The sequence below is a fragment of the Crinia signifera genome, chromosome 1, assembly GCF_055691185.1.
Source record: "Crinia signifera chromosome 1, ASM5569118v1, whole genome shotgun sequence".
NCBI lineage: Eukaryota > Metazoa > Chordata > Amphibia > Anura > Myobatrachidae > Crinia > Crinia signifera.
This window is the reverse complement of record NC_139217.1, coordinates 218,574,825-218,592,652: the sequence shown is the minus strand read 5'-3', so window position 1 is coordinate 218,592,652 and position 17,828 is coordinate 218,574,825. Positions and strand designations below refer to the sequence as shown.

The window sequence follows — 17,828 nt, the reverse complement described above, 5'->3', positions numbered from 1 at the left end:
TACACAGTCATGTATTATAGGTCTCGAGGTATCTTCTTCTACTCTCCCTTCTATTGAACCATCAGGTTCATAATCAATAGGTAGTAGAGTGGCAATACTGTGCATCGCTTGATAGTCACATTGCTTGCAGATAGCAAGGCTACTTCATACTTGGTGAGTCTGGCAGAACTCAAATGCCGTGTAGAAGCTTGTTGCAGTATTTCTGTCACTGCATGTAGAACTTGAATGATGAGAGTGTGATCTAGAACGACATCAGCACATTTTTCCTTTAGTATTGCAGCTGGCTTGTTTGATCTGTTCAACTGCTTGCACTTGGGCTTGTCTTTCCTCATCAGATTGGGTTGCTGTTCTCTTGGTTGCATCATAGAGGGGTTGCATGAGGGCTGAAGCTCCCAGTATCCAGTCTCTTACATACGAGGTTAAACCTAGAAATGCCCTTTTCTTTCTTAAGGTGTCTGGGAATGGGGCGTCTAGGATTGCTTTCACTCGCTCTGTGGTGAGATGCCTGGTAATCTGTGAGATGCAGTGTCCAAGGAATATGACTTTTTCTTGTGCATGTTGTAACTTGTGCTGAGTTACCCTGCAATCTTCTTCCGATAGGAATATGAGTAGTGCTACTGTTTCTTCCTTGCACTTTTTCTTGGTTGTTGTGGCTTTGAGTAGATCATCCATATACTGTAACAATTGGTTTCATGGGGGTATAGAGGTCCCCCTTTCTTCAGTATCGTAGACGGCCTCTGTAAATTCTTCCATCTTCTTCACTTGCGTACCCAGAGCTTGATTTTGTGCCTTGCTTAGAGGATACTGGCATATTGCTACTGGTACGGTATTCGGCTTGATGATCAGCTGTACATTCATCTTCGCTACATCGTTCTTCCCTTTTGCCCATACCTTGTCTGGAACTCCTAGATGTGACAAAGATTCAAACGCTGTCTTCTCTGCTGGTTCTTGCAAGAGGAATATCTGGACAGCTGCTTGTATCTTGTTGTATTCTTGGGGTTTCAATGCAGTTTGAATTACAATCTTGTCCCCGCGATACAGTATGCTTGCTTGTAGTTTTTGCATTAGATCTGCTCCCAACAGGTTCACTGGGCATGTAGGTGAGACTAGGAATTCTGCTGGTACTTCTTGTGGGTGGCCTTGCACCTGAATATTCATCTTCTTTGTCTTGTTCAGGTAAACTTCTTCTTGGTCTGTTTGTAATGAGGGAAGGTGGAATATCCTTTTTTCTGATCACTGTTTTGCTCGCCCCAGTATCGAGTAAACAAAAGATCTCTTCTCCCCCTGGTAGAGTGATGTTCACAAAACCTTCTATTGATTTGCTTTTGTGAGGGGAGTGCATAAATGTTCTTGACTGGGGCGCCCAAACTTCAGTCTGAGCTTGTTGGTCCTGTATTTTTGGGGCCATTTCTTCTCTTCTCCATGTAGGACTTGTATTGCTTACAGTGACGTTTCATGTGACTGGATTTTCTGACACCAGAAGCACTTTCCAGAGGATGGACTCACAAAATTCCTTCTTTTCCCCTGTGCTACATACTTTTTCTTGTCTTCGGTCACAATGTATACTTGTATTGGCCTTGCTCCTTTCCTCTCCTTTCCCTTCACTGCATGTGGACCTATCTCTTCTCTCATTATTTCTAATGGGGTGCGTCCACCCTTGGTATTAGAAGTTCCCATTTTGCCTTTTCTCAACTTATTAATACTATTTTAATTGTATTTAATTTAAAAAAAAATATTTAAAATAAACAAATAATAATCCAAGTACCACTTTTCAGTACTGTATTAATTATTGAAAAATGGGTTGCTGTCACTACAGTTTACTTCTTTCCTGCTGATTATATTACACCTATAATCATTTTATGCCTTCCGCTTCACAGTCTTCCTACTAACTGATCAGCTATACATAATGATTAGAGTATGGACAAAAGATTCTGCCTGGTTCGCCTCTTTTTATTATCTCCTTTCTTCTCTTAATGACACATGCTCTTATGCCGTATATGGGGTATTGGTGACCATTTACTTTCTTAAAACCAGTTACACTTTTTCTGTTCTGGTTATAAATATACAATTTTCTTCTCCCCTGCCTGTCACAAACCACTTCAAACTACCATCACAGCAATTACAACTATCTGAAATTTGTGATCTCAAAAAAGCTATCAAGATCTATTACATCACACATTTATCATTTTGAATTTGCCTCTGTCTTTGTAAACATAAAACACAAATACAATCTACTGTATGGCAACAATTATCACTATAACAAACGTTACAATCAGACAATATTCAACATTTTCCCTTATAACATTTTCCCTGAGACAAGGAGACAGGACAATATGAGAAGCGCTTGAATCAGAGAGAGAAATAAGTATTCTGGCAGAGATATCAAGACACGTCAAGTAACAATTGGCGAAAATCGCTTATCAATTTGTTACTTACCGCGGTTTGACGTTTGTTTGGATCTCTGGTCAGATACTGGTCATTCCTCCGTCCAATTTCTTGGCTTTCCCGTTGGTTTCGGCACCATGTAATGTTAGAGGTGTTCCCCCATCCTGAACCTTCTGTGAGGGGATTCTAACAACTGCCTGTCCTTAGTCTCCGGGATTTGATCAATAACCTGTGTTCCTTTACTGCTAGCAGGAGAATAATCAAATCAACACACACACTCTTTAGTGTCAAAAAGATGTTCTGAAGTTTTAGTCTAATGCTTACATTTATTTGTTTTCTTATCTATTACATAATGGGTTTCACACATATAATTGCATTCCATAACATAAATCTCTACTTGCCTATACACAATTCACTAATTGTCACACCCCAGCTTGTTCACATCACTACTGAGATTTGGTTCCCCCACATATCCTGGGCGTACAGCCAGAAACACAGATAAACGTTGTGCCCGTTATAAAAGATTTACGAGTCTCCTTCAAGAAACGAAACTCTAAGCTAAACTAATTATAATGAGAAAAACAATACATTACATATATGATGCATACAAAATGGCATATATGGAGCTACATAGAATAACCAGCAATCTGCCTCTCTCATTGCCTTGATTTGAGCAGCTGTGCAAGGAACTTGCAAACATTTCTCTTACAGAATTGCCAGTGCATTATTCTCCTCCCTCTAATGGCTTGCTTTGCTCAGTCCAAGCATTAGTATGAAATAGAAAACAAGATTCCGTTACTCGCCTTAGAATCTTCCTGAGTCCATCTGGAAATCCCTGAATTCCCTCCCTTTTATGTATGATGGATTTTTTTTTTTTTTTGCCTTGCCAATCAGATAACTGGATAGCTAAGAGAGGGGGAGTTTCAGTAAATTTATTGTTTTAGTGCCTATCTCTCAACCCACTTCCTCATATCTGCCAGTCTGTGATTCCAAGGTGGATTTAGTGTAATTGATTGTACTAGGTAACTAATGCTGCTCATGCACTTATGCCATCGCATCTTGTGGTGTAAAAAGTGCCCCCTTACAGCACTCGCGTTGCATGCCATCTTGAGATGGCACATCGAGTGCTGGAAGAGGGCGGGCAGAGCACATATAGACTAGCTCTCCACAAACCAAAGAAATATATTCACCTGGCTGCCCTCCTGGAAATGATACAGGTACAGTCCTCAAGGATTGTGGCAGTATAAGCAACACTCCACAGATACAAATAAGAGCCCAGACACGGGTTGCTTAGCTCATGATGCAATTGTAATGTCGAACTAAGCGACCCGGGTCTGGGCTCTTATTTCTACCCGTGGAGTGTCGCTTATATTGCCTACATACATACATTCATACATTCATTCATTCATACATACATACATAGTGTATATTAGCAGCACTCGTAGCTCATCAAAGAATACACCAACAACAGTAGCGGTTTTCAACGTTTCAATCAAAAGATTTTTGCCAGGAAGTACAAAGCATAATGTCAAGATCTTACCTTATATCCCAGGTGATTTGCCTGCTTTACACTCCATTCTGAGCTACCCGATCGGGGTGGCAGCCAGCCAGCTATCCTGTTACCTCAAACTACCGCAGCCCTAGACTAGCCGGCTCTGCTGTTAATACGTATAAAAAAAACATAATCCCACCCCCAGTTAAGTGCAGACGTACACTTAACGCTAGTTGATACATCTGCCCCCATGTGGTTTAAGTATTTTTCAGTTCTGTCCACAAGCTTTAAAATCCGCTTTTTGTACTTCGCTGTCTCCAGCGCATTGAACTAGTAGTTGACTATGCTAAAACTTCAAACGCCTAAATTGTTTTCTGTCCATAAAGTCTCTGAACTTCGTGCAAATCTCTTGGAACAACTGACGGTTGTCCAGGATAATTTTAGTCATGCACATTTGTTCACCCGTTATTGAACATTTCACACAACTTTGTCACAGCACCATATACATGCCTCAATGGTCTATGCATTTCGCATGTGTCACTTTTCTGCGCAATCAAGAACGTAACCGTGTTCTGTAACACTCCCCCCTACCGGTTGTAGGGATTTTGAATAGTAGGGTTAATTTTAACAATACTCTATATTGCCAAAAATTAACCATAACAGCACATCACTCACAGTGCGCTTAGAATACTGTTTACCAGGTCCTGATTCAGGTCTCAAGATGCCCTAGGCTAATACAGAAGTGGTCTGAGATGATATTTAAACCTGTTTCGGCCTTTGAATGTGTACCTTGAAGGTAGTATGGGTGATGTTATCTACAATGCCATGACAATCCTCTGGATTGATGGAAGTAATGATTCACTTTTTATTTTATTTTTTAACAAAGACAAACTTGTTAAAGAAATTTTGTTCAAGTAGCTGTGTTGATATCAGACCAGCATTTTTCTTTGTTCTTTAAATTCGGCAGAGGACCACTTTTTTTGTTTATTATGTACATGTTGTGTTTACATTGTTTTTATTGCACTAGGAGGCACCCTTGTTTTTTATTTCTTGTAATTAAACTAGACTGGCTGACATCCCTTAATTGTGACTATACATTGGGTATACTTGGAGGAATTCATTTATTGGACACTAAGGCAGGTATTCAATGCTGTTTGCGAGTGGTAACAGCGAGCAGGTCTTCCTGCTCGCTGTCACCACTCACCCTGACAGCATTCAACACACCCTCCGCATACGCCAATTCCCCCTCGCTCCGTTTTTTGAGCGAGGGAGAATTGGCGGATGCGGCTCCAGAAGCAACGAGACCCGCGGCTAAAAACTACGAGTTTTCTGCAGTAGCCGTGGGTCTCGCTGTTTTGGGGAATTCTCGCCGTCCTGTGACGTCGTTTCCCGAGAACGTTGAATAGAGCGAGCGGCCGGCGCGGGGGTTAAACAGCGAGGATCGCTGGTTTTCTGCAATCCTCGCTGTTTAACCCCCCTCGCCGACCGCTCGCTGCAGCATTGAATACCCCCCAATGTGTAATGTGTTAATTGGCAGTACGGATGGTGTAATAGTTAGCATTACTGCGTCATAGCACAAAGGTCATGGGTTCGATTCCTACCATGGCCCTAACTGTGTAGAGTTTGTATATTCTCCCAGTACTTGCGTGGGTTTCCTCCAAGTGCTCTGGTTTCCTCCCCACAATCCAAAAATATACTGGTAGGCGAATTGGCTCCCAACAAATTTAACCCTAGAATGTCTGTGTGTGCATGTACATGTGGTAGGGAATATAGATTGTAAGCTCCACTGGGGCAGGGACTGATGTGAATGTTCAAATATTTTCTGTAAACCGCTGCGGAATAAGTGTGCGCTATATACTAAGCTGTAAATAAATAATTGAGTGCCACTGTTTATTGTTAATATATTAAAATAAATATGCAATATTTATTTTCATAATATAATCTTTTCTCATCCTCTCCAGATAACTTATTTCATAGGTCTCTTAGCCATTGCAATTTTTTCTGCCTGGTTAGCACTTGATCCACATCTTGGAGTGGCTGTCTATGGAGCTGCTGTAATTTTGGGCTCTGGGTCTGCCACAATTTTGGTTACATCCCTATCAATGACTGCTGATCTCATTGGAACTCACTCGGTAGGTATAGCTGAATATTTGTATGTATTTTCATTTGACTGTTGCCTGTGCAATACTTACTATGCTCTCTAGAGATGTGGATTGCTTACAACCACATTCCTGACATTACACATGTTTACAAACCTAAATGTTGTGGGGCGAATTAATCCATAATATGGGGGGGGGGGGGAGGGGAGGGGGGAACGAGGACAAAGTATGGAATATAGTAACTCTTTAGAAGAAAATCCTTCATATTTAATCAATTTGGCATGATCAAAGTATGGTTGGAAATATACCTGTACAGCACACCTTCTGTTTCTGCATCGTGTTCTGTAATCTGTTTTTCTGTTCAGTGCTGAGAACTTTTACATTGTTCACAGAGCATTCCACATGAACATTAAGTGCACTTAAATACAGAACCTAGAACCACTCAGCAGTTCCTGGCCCTAACACTGGCTCCAATGATAGTGGCGCAATGTGTTTGTTGTGTGAGGGAGGTACTGTAAGCAGGACCACAAGGCTACAGAGGACATGTGTTTATGAGCTTTCTGGTAATATTTGTTCTAGAAGAGAGCTGTAACTTTTATGTCCAGATCTATTTATAGTTGTTACTTCCCTAAAATGCAGTGCTTATTACACTTCTAGCATGCAATAGCAAATACTGAAATCTGTAATGTATTAAATTGCTTATTGAGGGGCCATCTGACTTGGTGGATGCCCTTATTTGAAGATGAAAGGTAAATGTTTTTTTTTTTTTTATCCTAAATTTAAGAAAACTATAGCATACCTCACAACTTTTGCTGGCTGTGAAGAGGTACAAATTTTCACACTGAAGGTGGGCGTCTGAAACCAGGTGGTGTGGCCCATGATTGCGTCACTTTCCATGACACACTACGCCCTAATTTTTGCTGATGTAGGGGCATGCCCAGCGCTGTAAGAGTTTCTGGCAATCCCCCTGTCCCTCTTTCCCAATGTATAGATGCACACAACATCTACTCACTGCTGCTCTGCTAAGCGGAGCATTAAGTATGAGAAGGTCTCCCAACTACCCTCCACCTGTGGGACGTCCTACCAATATAGGTACAGTCAGGAGGAATGCCTATATAGTTTGATTATTCGGGAGTCCTTTGGATAATGTCAGAATTAATTTATTTCCATCTTTGAAGGGTTATGACTTAAGGCCCCTATACACTAGTCCAACTAGTCCTGGGGACGTGTCAGACCCAATTTCCACATACTGTAGCTACCCCAGTAGCTGCCCAGGAGAGCTCACTAATGATTTAGCACTTGATGTGCCATTTTTTGCATGGGATAAATCGCAGGTGACCTGGGGGGGGGGGGGGCACTGCGGAGTAGGACTGCCTGCCTCACCATGACACTGCACCCACACACCCCAGCGCCCAGCACGGCCTGCACCTTCACATAGGTGTGTGCCAGCGGTGCTTCATCACTGTGTGACATCGCTGTGTGTGCCAGCAGTGCTTCACCACTGGCACACACCTACTGATCGGATCCAACACCTCGTGGGTGCTAAAAAGCACCAGGGATGATCCGCTGATGGGTCCGATCCTACAAATTGAACCTGCACCAGGTTCAATTTGTAGGGTCCATCCTAATGCGTACGCCACCGTGCATCGGGTCGGTGGGATGTCAAACACATCCCATTTGGGCCAATTTCTTGGCCCCATCCATTGGGATCGAGCGAAAATGGCCCAAATTGGACAAGTGTATGGGCACCTTTTTAGATTAGGGATGGGATATTTTATGTATTATTATTTAGTTATTTAGATTTTATAGAAACTATGAGCAATAGGTGGCGAAGAAAAGCAGCAGCCGCACACAGCCTAAATCTTCACTGTGTTTACTGTTAGTGATGAATTATATACTGAAAGGGTACATACAGTACATGCTTGTAAAATGCGTTTTCTATTTAACCCCTTACCGCCGCAGCCTGTTTTTGCCTTCTAGAGCCCTTTTTTTCAAATCTGACATGTATCACTTTATGTGGGGATAACTTTTTATTGCTTTTACTTATCCCAGTGATTTTGAGATTGTTTTCTCGTGACACATTGTACTTTAAGTTAGTGGTAAATTTTGGTCGATACAGTCTGTTTTTTTTTTTGTGAAAAATACCAAAATGTCATAAAAAAATGGAAAATTTTGCAATTTGCAAAATGTTAAATTTTCTGCTTGTGAAACAAATAATCATACCACTCAAAATAGTTAATAACTAACAAAGACCATATGTCTACTTTATGTTTCCATCATTATTTCAACCTCCTTTTAATTTTTTTGGACACTAGGGGGCAGCAGAGACAAAATTATACACAGAACACAGAAAACGCTGCAATTGGCTGTTCACATTTGAACAGCCAATCGCAGCGATCGCCGATGGGGGGGGGGCATCGCTGCCCCCCCTGGGCCACGAGGGAAGATGTCTGCTGTCAGGGACAGCAGCCTTCGTCCCTCTGTCACCGCGTCTATAGACGCGGTGACAGTTTAAAGTCATGACGTACATTTATGCCATGCGTCGGGAAGTACATCCCGGCCATGACGTAAATGTACGTCAAATGTCGGGAAGGGGTTAAATATAATTCAAATATTGCTTTGGTATAAGTTAGTAATTAAACAACTGTGTTTTTTTAAGCAGTGTTTTTTTTTTCTTGAAGGCTGTGTTTAGTATTAGGGAATAATTATTTGTGCCATGTTATGGTTAGTTCAAAACATAATAGTTAAACTAATTGTTTCTACTACAAGTAGATTACTATCTAACAATAGTCTTTATTTCTATTTAATACATTTATCGGTACTTGTGTACTAGCACGGCGCCCATCGCATCGCAGACCATATCGCATGCGATGCGACGCGATATCGGCCGTTGTTGTACAATGGATGCGATGCGATTATAAATTGTATAAGCACCCTAATGGGTGCTTACAATGGTTAAATGCACCCCCACGCTGCCCCCCAAGTATAAACGTGAACCCGAAGCGTGGCGAGCCCGCGAGGGGCGGCGGTACGCGTCCTGCGACCTTTTCATACCCCCACTATCCACGTCGGCGTGGAGTTGAGAATAAAAAGTGTGGCGAGCAGATGCGGATACCTTCACAGGTATCCGCGTCCCCTCGCGGGCTTCACAGGTATCGAGGGGCTCGCCACGCTTCGGGCTCGGTGGTTCCCTGCGCTCACCACACTTTCTATTCTCAACTCCACGCCGTCGGGGATAGTGGGGGTATGAAAAGGTCATAGGACGCGTACCGCTGCGCTCACCACGCTTCGGGTTCACGTTTATAGTTATGGGGTGGCGTGGGGGTGCATTTAAGCATTGTAAGCACCCATTAGGGTGCTTATACAATTTCATATCGAATATGAGTTAACATCGCATCGCATGCCATCGGGTGTATGGCATGCGATGCGATTAAAAAATCGGACGACTAATTATCGGGGCGCCGTGCTAGTACACAAGTACCCATTTATCTTTTACACCAGAGCTCGGTGAAAAATACAGTATAAATAAAGTATTTTGCCCCCTCTCATGGCAAGGGTGTGGAGCAAAAGCCAAATTAATTGTGAGGCAAACACTAATGAATAAAAGACCAATGTCCTTATCGTGTGATCCGCTTCCAATTTTGTAGAACTTGTAAAATCATTGATATGAGCCACAAGAGTTCTGTACGTTGATGAAAAGACATTTCACGTAATAATGAGATGAAAACATTTATTCCAGGAATACTGTATCCGTTAAATGAAATAAAATACACGCCAAGTACAAGTGTATGGAAATGTACTTTCATCCAATCATCAATTTCAGTTTCAAGTCAATGAAAATTAAATTGAATAATAAACTGGTTCTTGGTAACTTAAGGTGCCAATACACCGTACAATAATTATAGATCGCATCGAATGCAATTTGCGTGCAATGCGATCTAGTTCAAAAAGTTTGTGCAGCAGATACTTTGAGCTGTGCGATGGGATTTGCGCGGGAGCAGGCATTGCACACCAAAAACGCACAGTGTATGGGCACCTTTACAATGCTTCCGGTTGATAGATCTCTAGAGATGGTCAAAAGGTTGACATGCAGTAGGCCAACAGGGTTAAAAGGTCGAACTGCAATAGGTTGCCATAGTCAAAAGGATTTTTTTGTTTTTGTTTATTTTTTGGACTTTTGTTTTGTTTTTTCTAAAATAGACTTTACCAATCCATATTTTCCATGTGGATGGTAAAGTGTGCTGAGCACAGTGGAGCAAAACACCAGGTCTGAAGCATGGTGAGCCTGTGCATGTTATACTAATTGGGAATCTATGCCAACAGGTGTCGACACGTATACCAATTAAAAAAATAAAATAAACTCCTGTTGCCCTTTTCCATGTGAATAAAAGAATTATCTGAATTTGTTCATGGATTTTTAGTTGCATATCCAGACTAAAAAGATGAGATGATGTGGTTTTGTTTTGTGATAATTATTAGTAAAGTATGAAAATGTTACATTTCACATTGATGCACAGAACAGAGCAGCTTAGCATATTTAAATGTTAATATGTTTGCACATATTTAAGCTATATGGACGATTTTGTATGTCATTTGAAAATATGGTATATTGGGTAAAGTGAACAAAGAGAAGGTACTGTACTCCATAACAGTTACAATTTACAGAACAGTGTGCTGTGAAAACCTTGCTATTATTGATGATTGTTTTTAATGATTTGGAGCTTTTACATTGGTGTAATGATAAACCTATCTATTTAGTTTAAGGGGCATACAGACATGTCCACCCAGCTTTGGCTATTTTTAATAGGCAAAGCTCCAGATCTAGGGAAAGCCAGTGCAAGCATTGCCATTACTGCAGGGCATATACATGGAGCGATCAGTTCTCCATTTCTAAGCGATCTCGTCAGATTGCTTAGAAATGGGGATGAAATTCCCCCCCTCTGTATGCCCCTTTAGAGGTAAATCGAAGTTGTTTCTTCTACTTTGGAATGTGTAGATTTAATAAATATAAATAAACTGCTGGTTAGTGAAATTTACATTTTTGTACTTATGTTCACTTCTGTTCTGGAGAATTGTTTTTATTACTAACTTTATTTAAAGGTATAAGTATATCTTGTATTTTAATTTGCTTTACTGACCTATGTTTCACTTTACAGCACAGTGCAGCCTTTGTGTATGGAGCAATGAGCTTTACTGACAAAGTGGCCAATGGACTGGCAGTAGTACTTATTCAGTCTTTGCATCCTTGTCAGTAAGTATTCCCCACATTAACCTTCATTTGTATGGATCATACATCAAAAACAATCTACAATGCAAATGATTTATAGAAACCATAATAAATCTGACACCTACATAAACTTAGAGATATTTAAGAGTAAAAAGATCATACATTGCACCACCTCTAATGTCTTTGGAGAGAATAGGAGGCACATTGAGTCATGTAACCCTATGATGCTTTTCATTCTTACCAGCACTCAGGTCTGCTGTCCAGCCTGCATTCCCTTCTACCACTGGGTGATGGTGACTATAACTGGAGCTGTGGCTTTAGTTGGGGCTTTGTCTCTGAGCTCCATTATGGTGTGGCCTATTAAACTGCGGATATGTAAGTAATTCCAAAATAGAGTATCATTCAACCAATATGTCATGATCTATGCACAAATCCTGTTTGTACTGAGAGGTGAATTTACTAAAGCTTCTAAATGTGAAAAGTGGGGATGTTGCCCATACCAACCAATCAGATTCTAGCTATCATTTGTAGTGCATCCCTAGAAAATGATAGAACTTGATTGATGGCTGTAGACAACATCAACACTTTTTGCTTTTAGATGCTTTAGTAAATTTACCTCAGAGTTCACTTTTTGCACCGGGTGTGTAGGTAATCATTTTTAAATAATGGCAATCTGAGCTTATCTTGCATTTTAATAGTGTAAGTATTAAGGGTGTTATTCAGTTAGCCGCGATAGTGATGCATCCATGTAAAACTGAGGGTATTCATATTTTCTTTGATTAGTCACCCCCATTCCATTAGCCTGCATGAAAACCCCTGTTTTTTGTGTGAAAATATATAGGTCTCATGATAAATAAAATTATAGCCTCAGCATATTTACCTTTTTAATTAACTTCTGCTAATTTATTACCCTTCTAAGACGTTTATGCAAGCATTACAATGCAACTTTGTGCTCTGTTGTTGTTGTTGTTGTTGTTGTTGTTGTTGTAATACTTTGTGTACAATGCTTTTTGTTTTGTTCTGCACAACATGTTTTTGTTATGCCTTTTTGTTTATCTATGTACTTGTCCCACTGTTAATGTTTTTCAAGCTTGTTTATAAATGTGGTAGAGAAGTTGATATTAAGATATCCGGAAGGGCGCTATGATATGAGTGTGCTTTGGTACAAGCAGCAGTAATGGGAAAAATGGGTAGTCACTCCCAATAATAGACAGGCAAGTACAGGAAGGATGATAACTGCGCTAGATGTAAGACAACGTATATAATCTTAAAATGACTAATTTAATAAAACATATATTATGATATAGAATTAAAACAATATACATAAACATAATAGTAATGATAGTGAATAGTTAAAAAGTCAATAAAATATATTCGGTGCAGTGACCCAAATACGTGGATAGTAACCCTTTTTGTCCACCAGTACTAGGGAAGTCCATCCAAGTTGGTGTGGACGTGTATGTACAATTTCCAGTAATTTGCGGAATAGCGCTTCTCCCACTTCTTTGTATATGGAGCCGGGTCCTTAAAAGGTGGCGTTCCTCCCAGAGCGTTTCTGAGCCGTGGTGAGTGGAAGAGAGAAGGTGCCACTATTTCAGTGGTGGTGCTGAGGATTATCTCCGCTGGATTTGAATAAATGTGGCTTTTTCAAGGACCTTCCTTGAAAAAGCCGCATTCAGCGATGAAACGCATTGGTCTTGCACCCCAATTGAAACTTCATTTGGATACGTCACCCCACCACACTGAAGTGTCTGCCACTTATTCAAATTCAGCGGAGATTATCCTCAGCACCACCACTGAAATAGTGGCAGCTTCTCTCTTCCACTCACAGCGGCTTAAGCTAAGACACATTCTTTATCACTTTTATTTTATGTACTCCTATTTATGTATAGCTTTCTGAAGGCATAGTAAATACTTTCAAGACTTCTCTATTGTGTACCACAGAATATCACTTCAAGTGCCCTTTTTCAGGATTATATTTTTCTATAGACTATAGCAGTGGTCGTCAACCCGTTGCTCGCGAGCTACCGGTAGCTCACAGCAGCGATCCGGGTGGCTCGACCACTCTGCCGCCGCCCGCACCTCCCTTATCAGCCGCCGCTGCTTCCCTTTTCCCTGAGGGGAGGAGAGCACATTGCGTGTCTTGCCTACCCCTCACGGTGCATACCTGTAACTGGGCCATCCGCCAATCAGGAGCTGGCCTGCGAGCTTTGATTGGCGGATGGCGCAGTCACAAGGAAGTGAGGGGAAGGAGAGATGCGCAGTGTGCTGTGCTCTCCTCCCCTGAAAAGGGAACACAGGATACTGCCAGACACAGGACACAGACAGCGCCAGCACCAGCAGCAGTACAAAACAATAGTGAGAGTGCTGCTGGGAAACACCTGGCACTGTGGGGGCATGCTTATTGCTGGCACTGTGGGGGGGCATGCTTATTGCTGGCACTGTGGGGGGCATGCTTATTGCTGGCACTGTGGGGGGCATGCTTATTGCTGGCACTGTGGGGGGCATGCTTATTGCTGGCACTGTGGGGGGCATGCTTATTGCTGGCACTGGGGGGGGCATGCTTATTGCTGGCACTGTGGGGGGCATGCTTATTGCTGGCACTGTGGGGGGCATGCTTATTGCTGGCACTGTGGGGGGCATGCTTATTGCTGGCACTGTGGGTGCATGCTTATTGCTGGCACTGTGGGGGGCATGATTATTGCTGGCACTGTGGGGGCATGATTATTGCTGGCACTGTGGGGGCATGCTTATTGCTGGCACTGTGGGGGCATGCTTATTGCTGGCACTGTGGGGGCATGCTTATTGCTGGCACTGTGGGGGGCATGATTATTGCTGGCACTGTGGGGGCATGCTTATTGCTGGCACTGTGGGGGGCATGCTTATTGCTGGCACTGTGGGGGGCATGCTTATTGCTGGCACTGTGGGGGCATTCTTATTGCTGGCACTGTGGGGGGCATGCTTATTGCTGGCACTGTGGGGGGCATGCTTATTGCTGGCACTGTGGGGGGCATGCTTATTGCTGGCACTGTGGGGGGCATGCTTATTGCTGGCACTGTGGGGGGCATGCTTATTGCTGGCACTGTGGGGGGCATGCTTATTGCTGGCACTGTGGGGGGCATGCTTATTGCTGGCACTGTGGGGGGCATGCTTATTGCTGGCACTGTGGGGGGCATGCTTATTGCTGGCACTGTGGGGGGCATGCTTATTGCTGGCACTGTGGGGGGCATGATTATTGCTGGCACTGTGGGGGCATGCTTATTGCTGGCACTGTGGGGGGCATGCTTATTGCTGGCACTGTGGGGGGCATGCTTATTGCTGGCACTGTGGGGGGCATGCTTATTGCTGGCACTGTGGGGGGCATGCTTATTGCTGGCACTGTGGGGGGCATGCTTATTGCTGGCACTGTGGGGGGCATGCTTATTGCTGGCACTGTGGGGGGCATGCTTATTGCTGGCACTGTGGGGGGCATGCTTATTGCTGGCACTGTGGGGGGCATGCTTATTGCTGGCACTGTGGGGGGCATGCTTATTGCTGGCACTGTGGGGGGCATGCTTATTGCTGGCACTGTGGGGGCATGCTTATTGCTGGCACTGTGGGGGGCATGCTTATTGCTGGCACTGTGGGGCATGCTTATTGCTGGCACTGTGGGGGCATTCCTGTTTCTGGCACTGTGGCGGCATACTCGGCACCATGGGGTCATACCTGGCACCATGGTGGCATTCCTGTTTCTGGCAACATGGGAGCATATGTGTATCTGGCACTATTTGGGCATATGTATATCTGGCACTGCACTATTGGGGGCATATGTGTATCACACCCCCATTTTCATTGGAAGCACCCCATATGACTACACCCAATTTTTGCAGCGCGCCTACGGCACGCACGCAGTTATGTATGTGGTATAGTGTGTCCGGGGCATTACAGTGTGTGGCATAATGTGTAAAGGAAATACTGAGGGTATCTGGAAAAGGGCGCCTGTATGTAGCTGCCTTGTCAAGCTGCAACCATATATAAAAAAGGGGGAGTCACCCCCTTTACACGTAGACAAGAAACAAAGGTAGTTGCGCTAAATTACAAAACCAGGTATTGCAACAATTTAAGGAATGATAGAAACATCAAAATGTATTATAAAAGCACTTTTGTACTCAAAGCAAAAATTTAAAAAGGCTATATTAGCCTAAGGGTAAAAATGGGCGGAATAGCTGCTATGAATGGTGTTTGTATTTGTGTAAATGTGTAGGGGCCGACCATTCAGCCTGACATTCTTTGAATCATTAATCACATCAGAATGGTCCCATACCCGGCCCCATTCACTGTGTGTCCCCCAGCCTGCCCCTCCTTCACTGTATGTCCCCCATTCACTGTATGTTCCTCACTCTGCACCCATTCACTCTGTCCCCCAGCCTGCCCCCCTTCTCTTAATGTCCATCAGTGCCTCCATTCATTTTATGTCCCCAAGCCTGACCCTCCTTCACTGTATGACTCCCATTCATTGTATGACCCCCAGCCTGCCCCTGCTCCCCCTTCTCTGAATGGCCATCACTGCCTCCATTCACTGTATGTCCCCCAGCCTGACCCTCCTTCACTGTATGTCCCCCACTCTGCCCCCTCCCTTCTCTGTATGTTTCCCAGCCCCTTGTGTGAGCCAGAGGAAGGAGAGGCAAAGCAGGCACTGCAAGGACAGGAGATGCTTGGGCTCCCACTGCTGCCCTCCTCCACTCTGCATGTTACGGGAGCAAGCTTCCCCCCTCCTCAAACACTGCTGTCACTGTGATTGTGGAGTAGGGTGATATATACGATTGCAGCAGCAGGGGAGGAGGCTAAACACATCTGAATGTGGCGGCCGGCACCTCCTCACTGCAGCAGACAGCAAGGTAAAGGCGCGCTCGCCGGGGCACCACCTTTAGTGTCCTTTGCTGTGCTTCCCACATCTGATGCTCTGCCCGCTTCCAGCTGGAGTCTGCGGGCTGCTTGAAATGACAGCATGGGCCGGAATTGGCCCCCCGGGCCTGACTTTGGACATGCCTGCCTTAAATTGTTGCAATACTTGGTTTTGTAATTTAGCTCAACTACCTTTGTTTCTTATAATGTGTTAAGGGCATTATTTGGTTATTAGGCAGATTTTTTTTCTTTCTTTTTTTACATTTTAGTAGCTCTTCGGGTGGTTTATTTTGCCACGAGTAGCTCACACCCCAAAAAAGGTTGGAGACTACTGGACCATTGCAATTTAATATATGGCTTCACATTATGTTTGTATTCATGACCCATCCCCCTCCCCATGACCACTACCCAACAGACCAATTTTTCTGTGACTGCTTTTTTTTTTTTTTTTATATGGAGTCAAGTTTTTTGCTGCTTCATACATATATACATTTCAGAAATCTATTTAAACTTTTTACTTTTTTTTTCTTCTTTTTGATAATAAGCAAAGTAGCTAAATGGCAAACTATTATTATTTTTTTTTTGTTACTTGTTACTGACCAGTGCCGGCCATTATTATCAGTAATCTGAAAGTTTTGACTAGTAACAGACATGGCTGTAATCTATTGTTTTGATTTGTTGGTTATTATAGTTTGACTTTATTAAGGCATTAGATTTAAGTGCATGGTTTTACACATTGTAATACAGTACACGTTGTTTCTGTGGTCTAGTGTTATGTTTGCTTCGCAAAGTCTCTTGTCAAGCTTTACTCTAAAGTTATTAGCGCAACTATAAAGCACCCTAAATGTGCTGCAAAAAAACCTCTGGTTTTGCATTGCAAATTGTAAACTGAAGAATCTGTAAGAATGCTTCTTTGAAAAAACACCACCCCACTTACATTTTCCTTAAACATTTTTTGCAAGAGATCCATCTGGGTTTGGCGTCCATCGTACATACGCACCCACAATTTGCTGACTAGTTGTGACCCATTTAATGATCATATAGAAACTGCTTAAAAACCTACAGCAGTGCTTGAAGGTTTGTGAATTTTTATATTTCTGCTGAAAGTACCTTGCAAACAAGTCCTAAAAGTAGATAATAACAGTAGAACCATTTCAAACTAGACCAGCTAATTTTTTTTACTGCGGATAATGATCCAATATCACTTCTGTGAATACTAATTTGTCAGCAGCAAAAAACTGTTTTTTTATAAACTAAATTGCATTGTACGGAACATGCTAGTGCAGTAAAACAGTAATTTATAGTAAAACAAACATATAACTCTAAGTAAAGAACATCCCATAACACTCACACATTTAATTGACCTCTAAAGTTTACCATAGCTGTAGGTCTACTCGCACCTACAGCTCTTAAGAACCATACACACTGGGTGACTTTGAGTTGAAAGCAGCTCAGTTTTGTCTTTTGAGCTGCTTTCAGCTTAAAAGCCGCCCAGTGTGTACGGGGCAGTGATGAGCGCTGATGCATCCCTGGCTCAGCTGCTCATCTGCTGGTATTACCATGGATTTTTAAGTTAATAGATTGGTCTGTTGTGCATCCAGCAGCCAATAGCCTGTAATTCCAAACAAGGTCCCTCCAAACCTTCACCAACACCAATAGTAAACAAAGAACAGGAATACAACTTATCAGGTGCTCGGAGTCTTGAATCCACCAGGACCCCTCCCGTGTTGTTCACATAAAA

At 42.8% G+C, this 17,828-nt stretch overlaps 1 protein-coding gene across 5 annotated transcripts in view; it reads left to right on the top strand.

Annotated features, from left to right (window-relative positions):
* The window catches only part of MFSD12 (major facilitator superfamily domain containing 12), a 231,268-nt gene that overhangs the window by 124,614 nt on the left and 88,826 nt on the right, over positions 1-17,828 (top strand). For 4 of the 5 annotated variants that reach the window (XR_014472966.1, XM_083179274.1, XM_083179271.1 and 1 more), the window contains exons 7-9: positions 5,839-6,009; positions 11,133-11,227; positions 11,448-11,578. Coding sequence is in view for 4 of the 5 variants with exons in the window: in XM_083179274.1 (XP_083035400.1) it covers positions 5,839-6,009; positions 11,133-11,227; positions 11,448-11,578 (397 nt within the window). In the remaining variant the exon portion in view is untranslated. The remainder of the gene's footprint in view (positions 1-5,838; positions 6,010-11,132; positions 11,228-11,447; positions 11,579-17,828) is intronic. The other variant, XM_083179273.1, reaches the window with a different exon arrangement.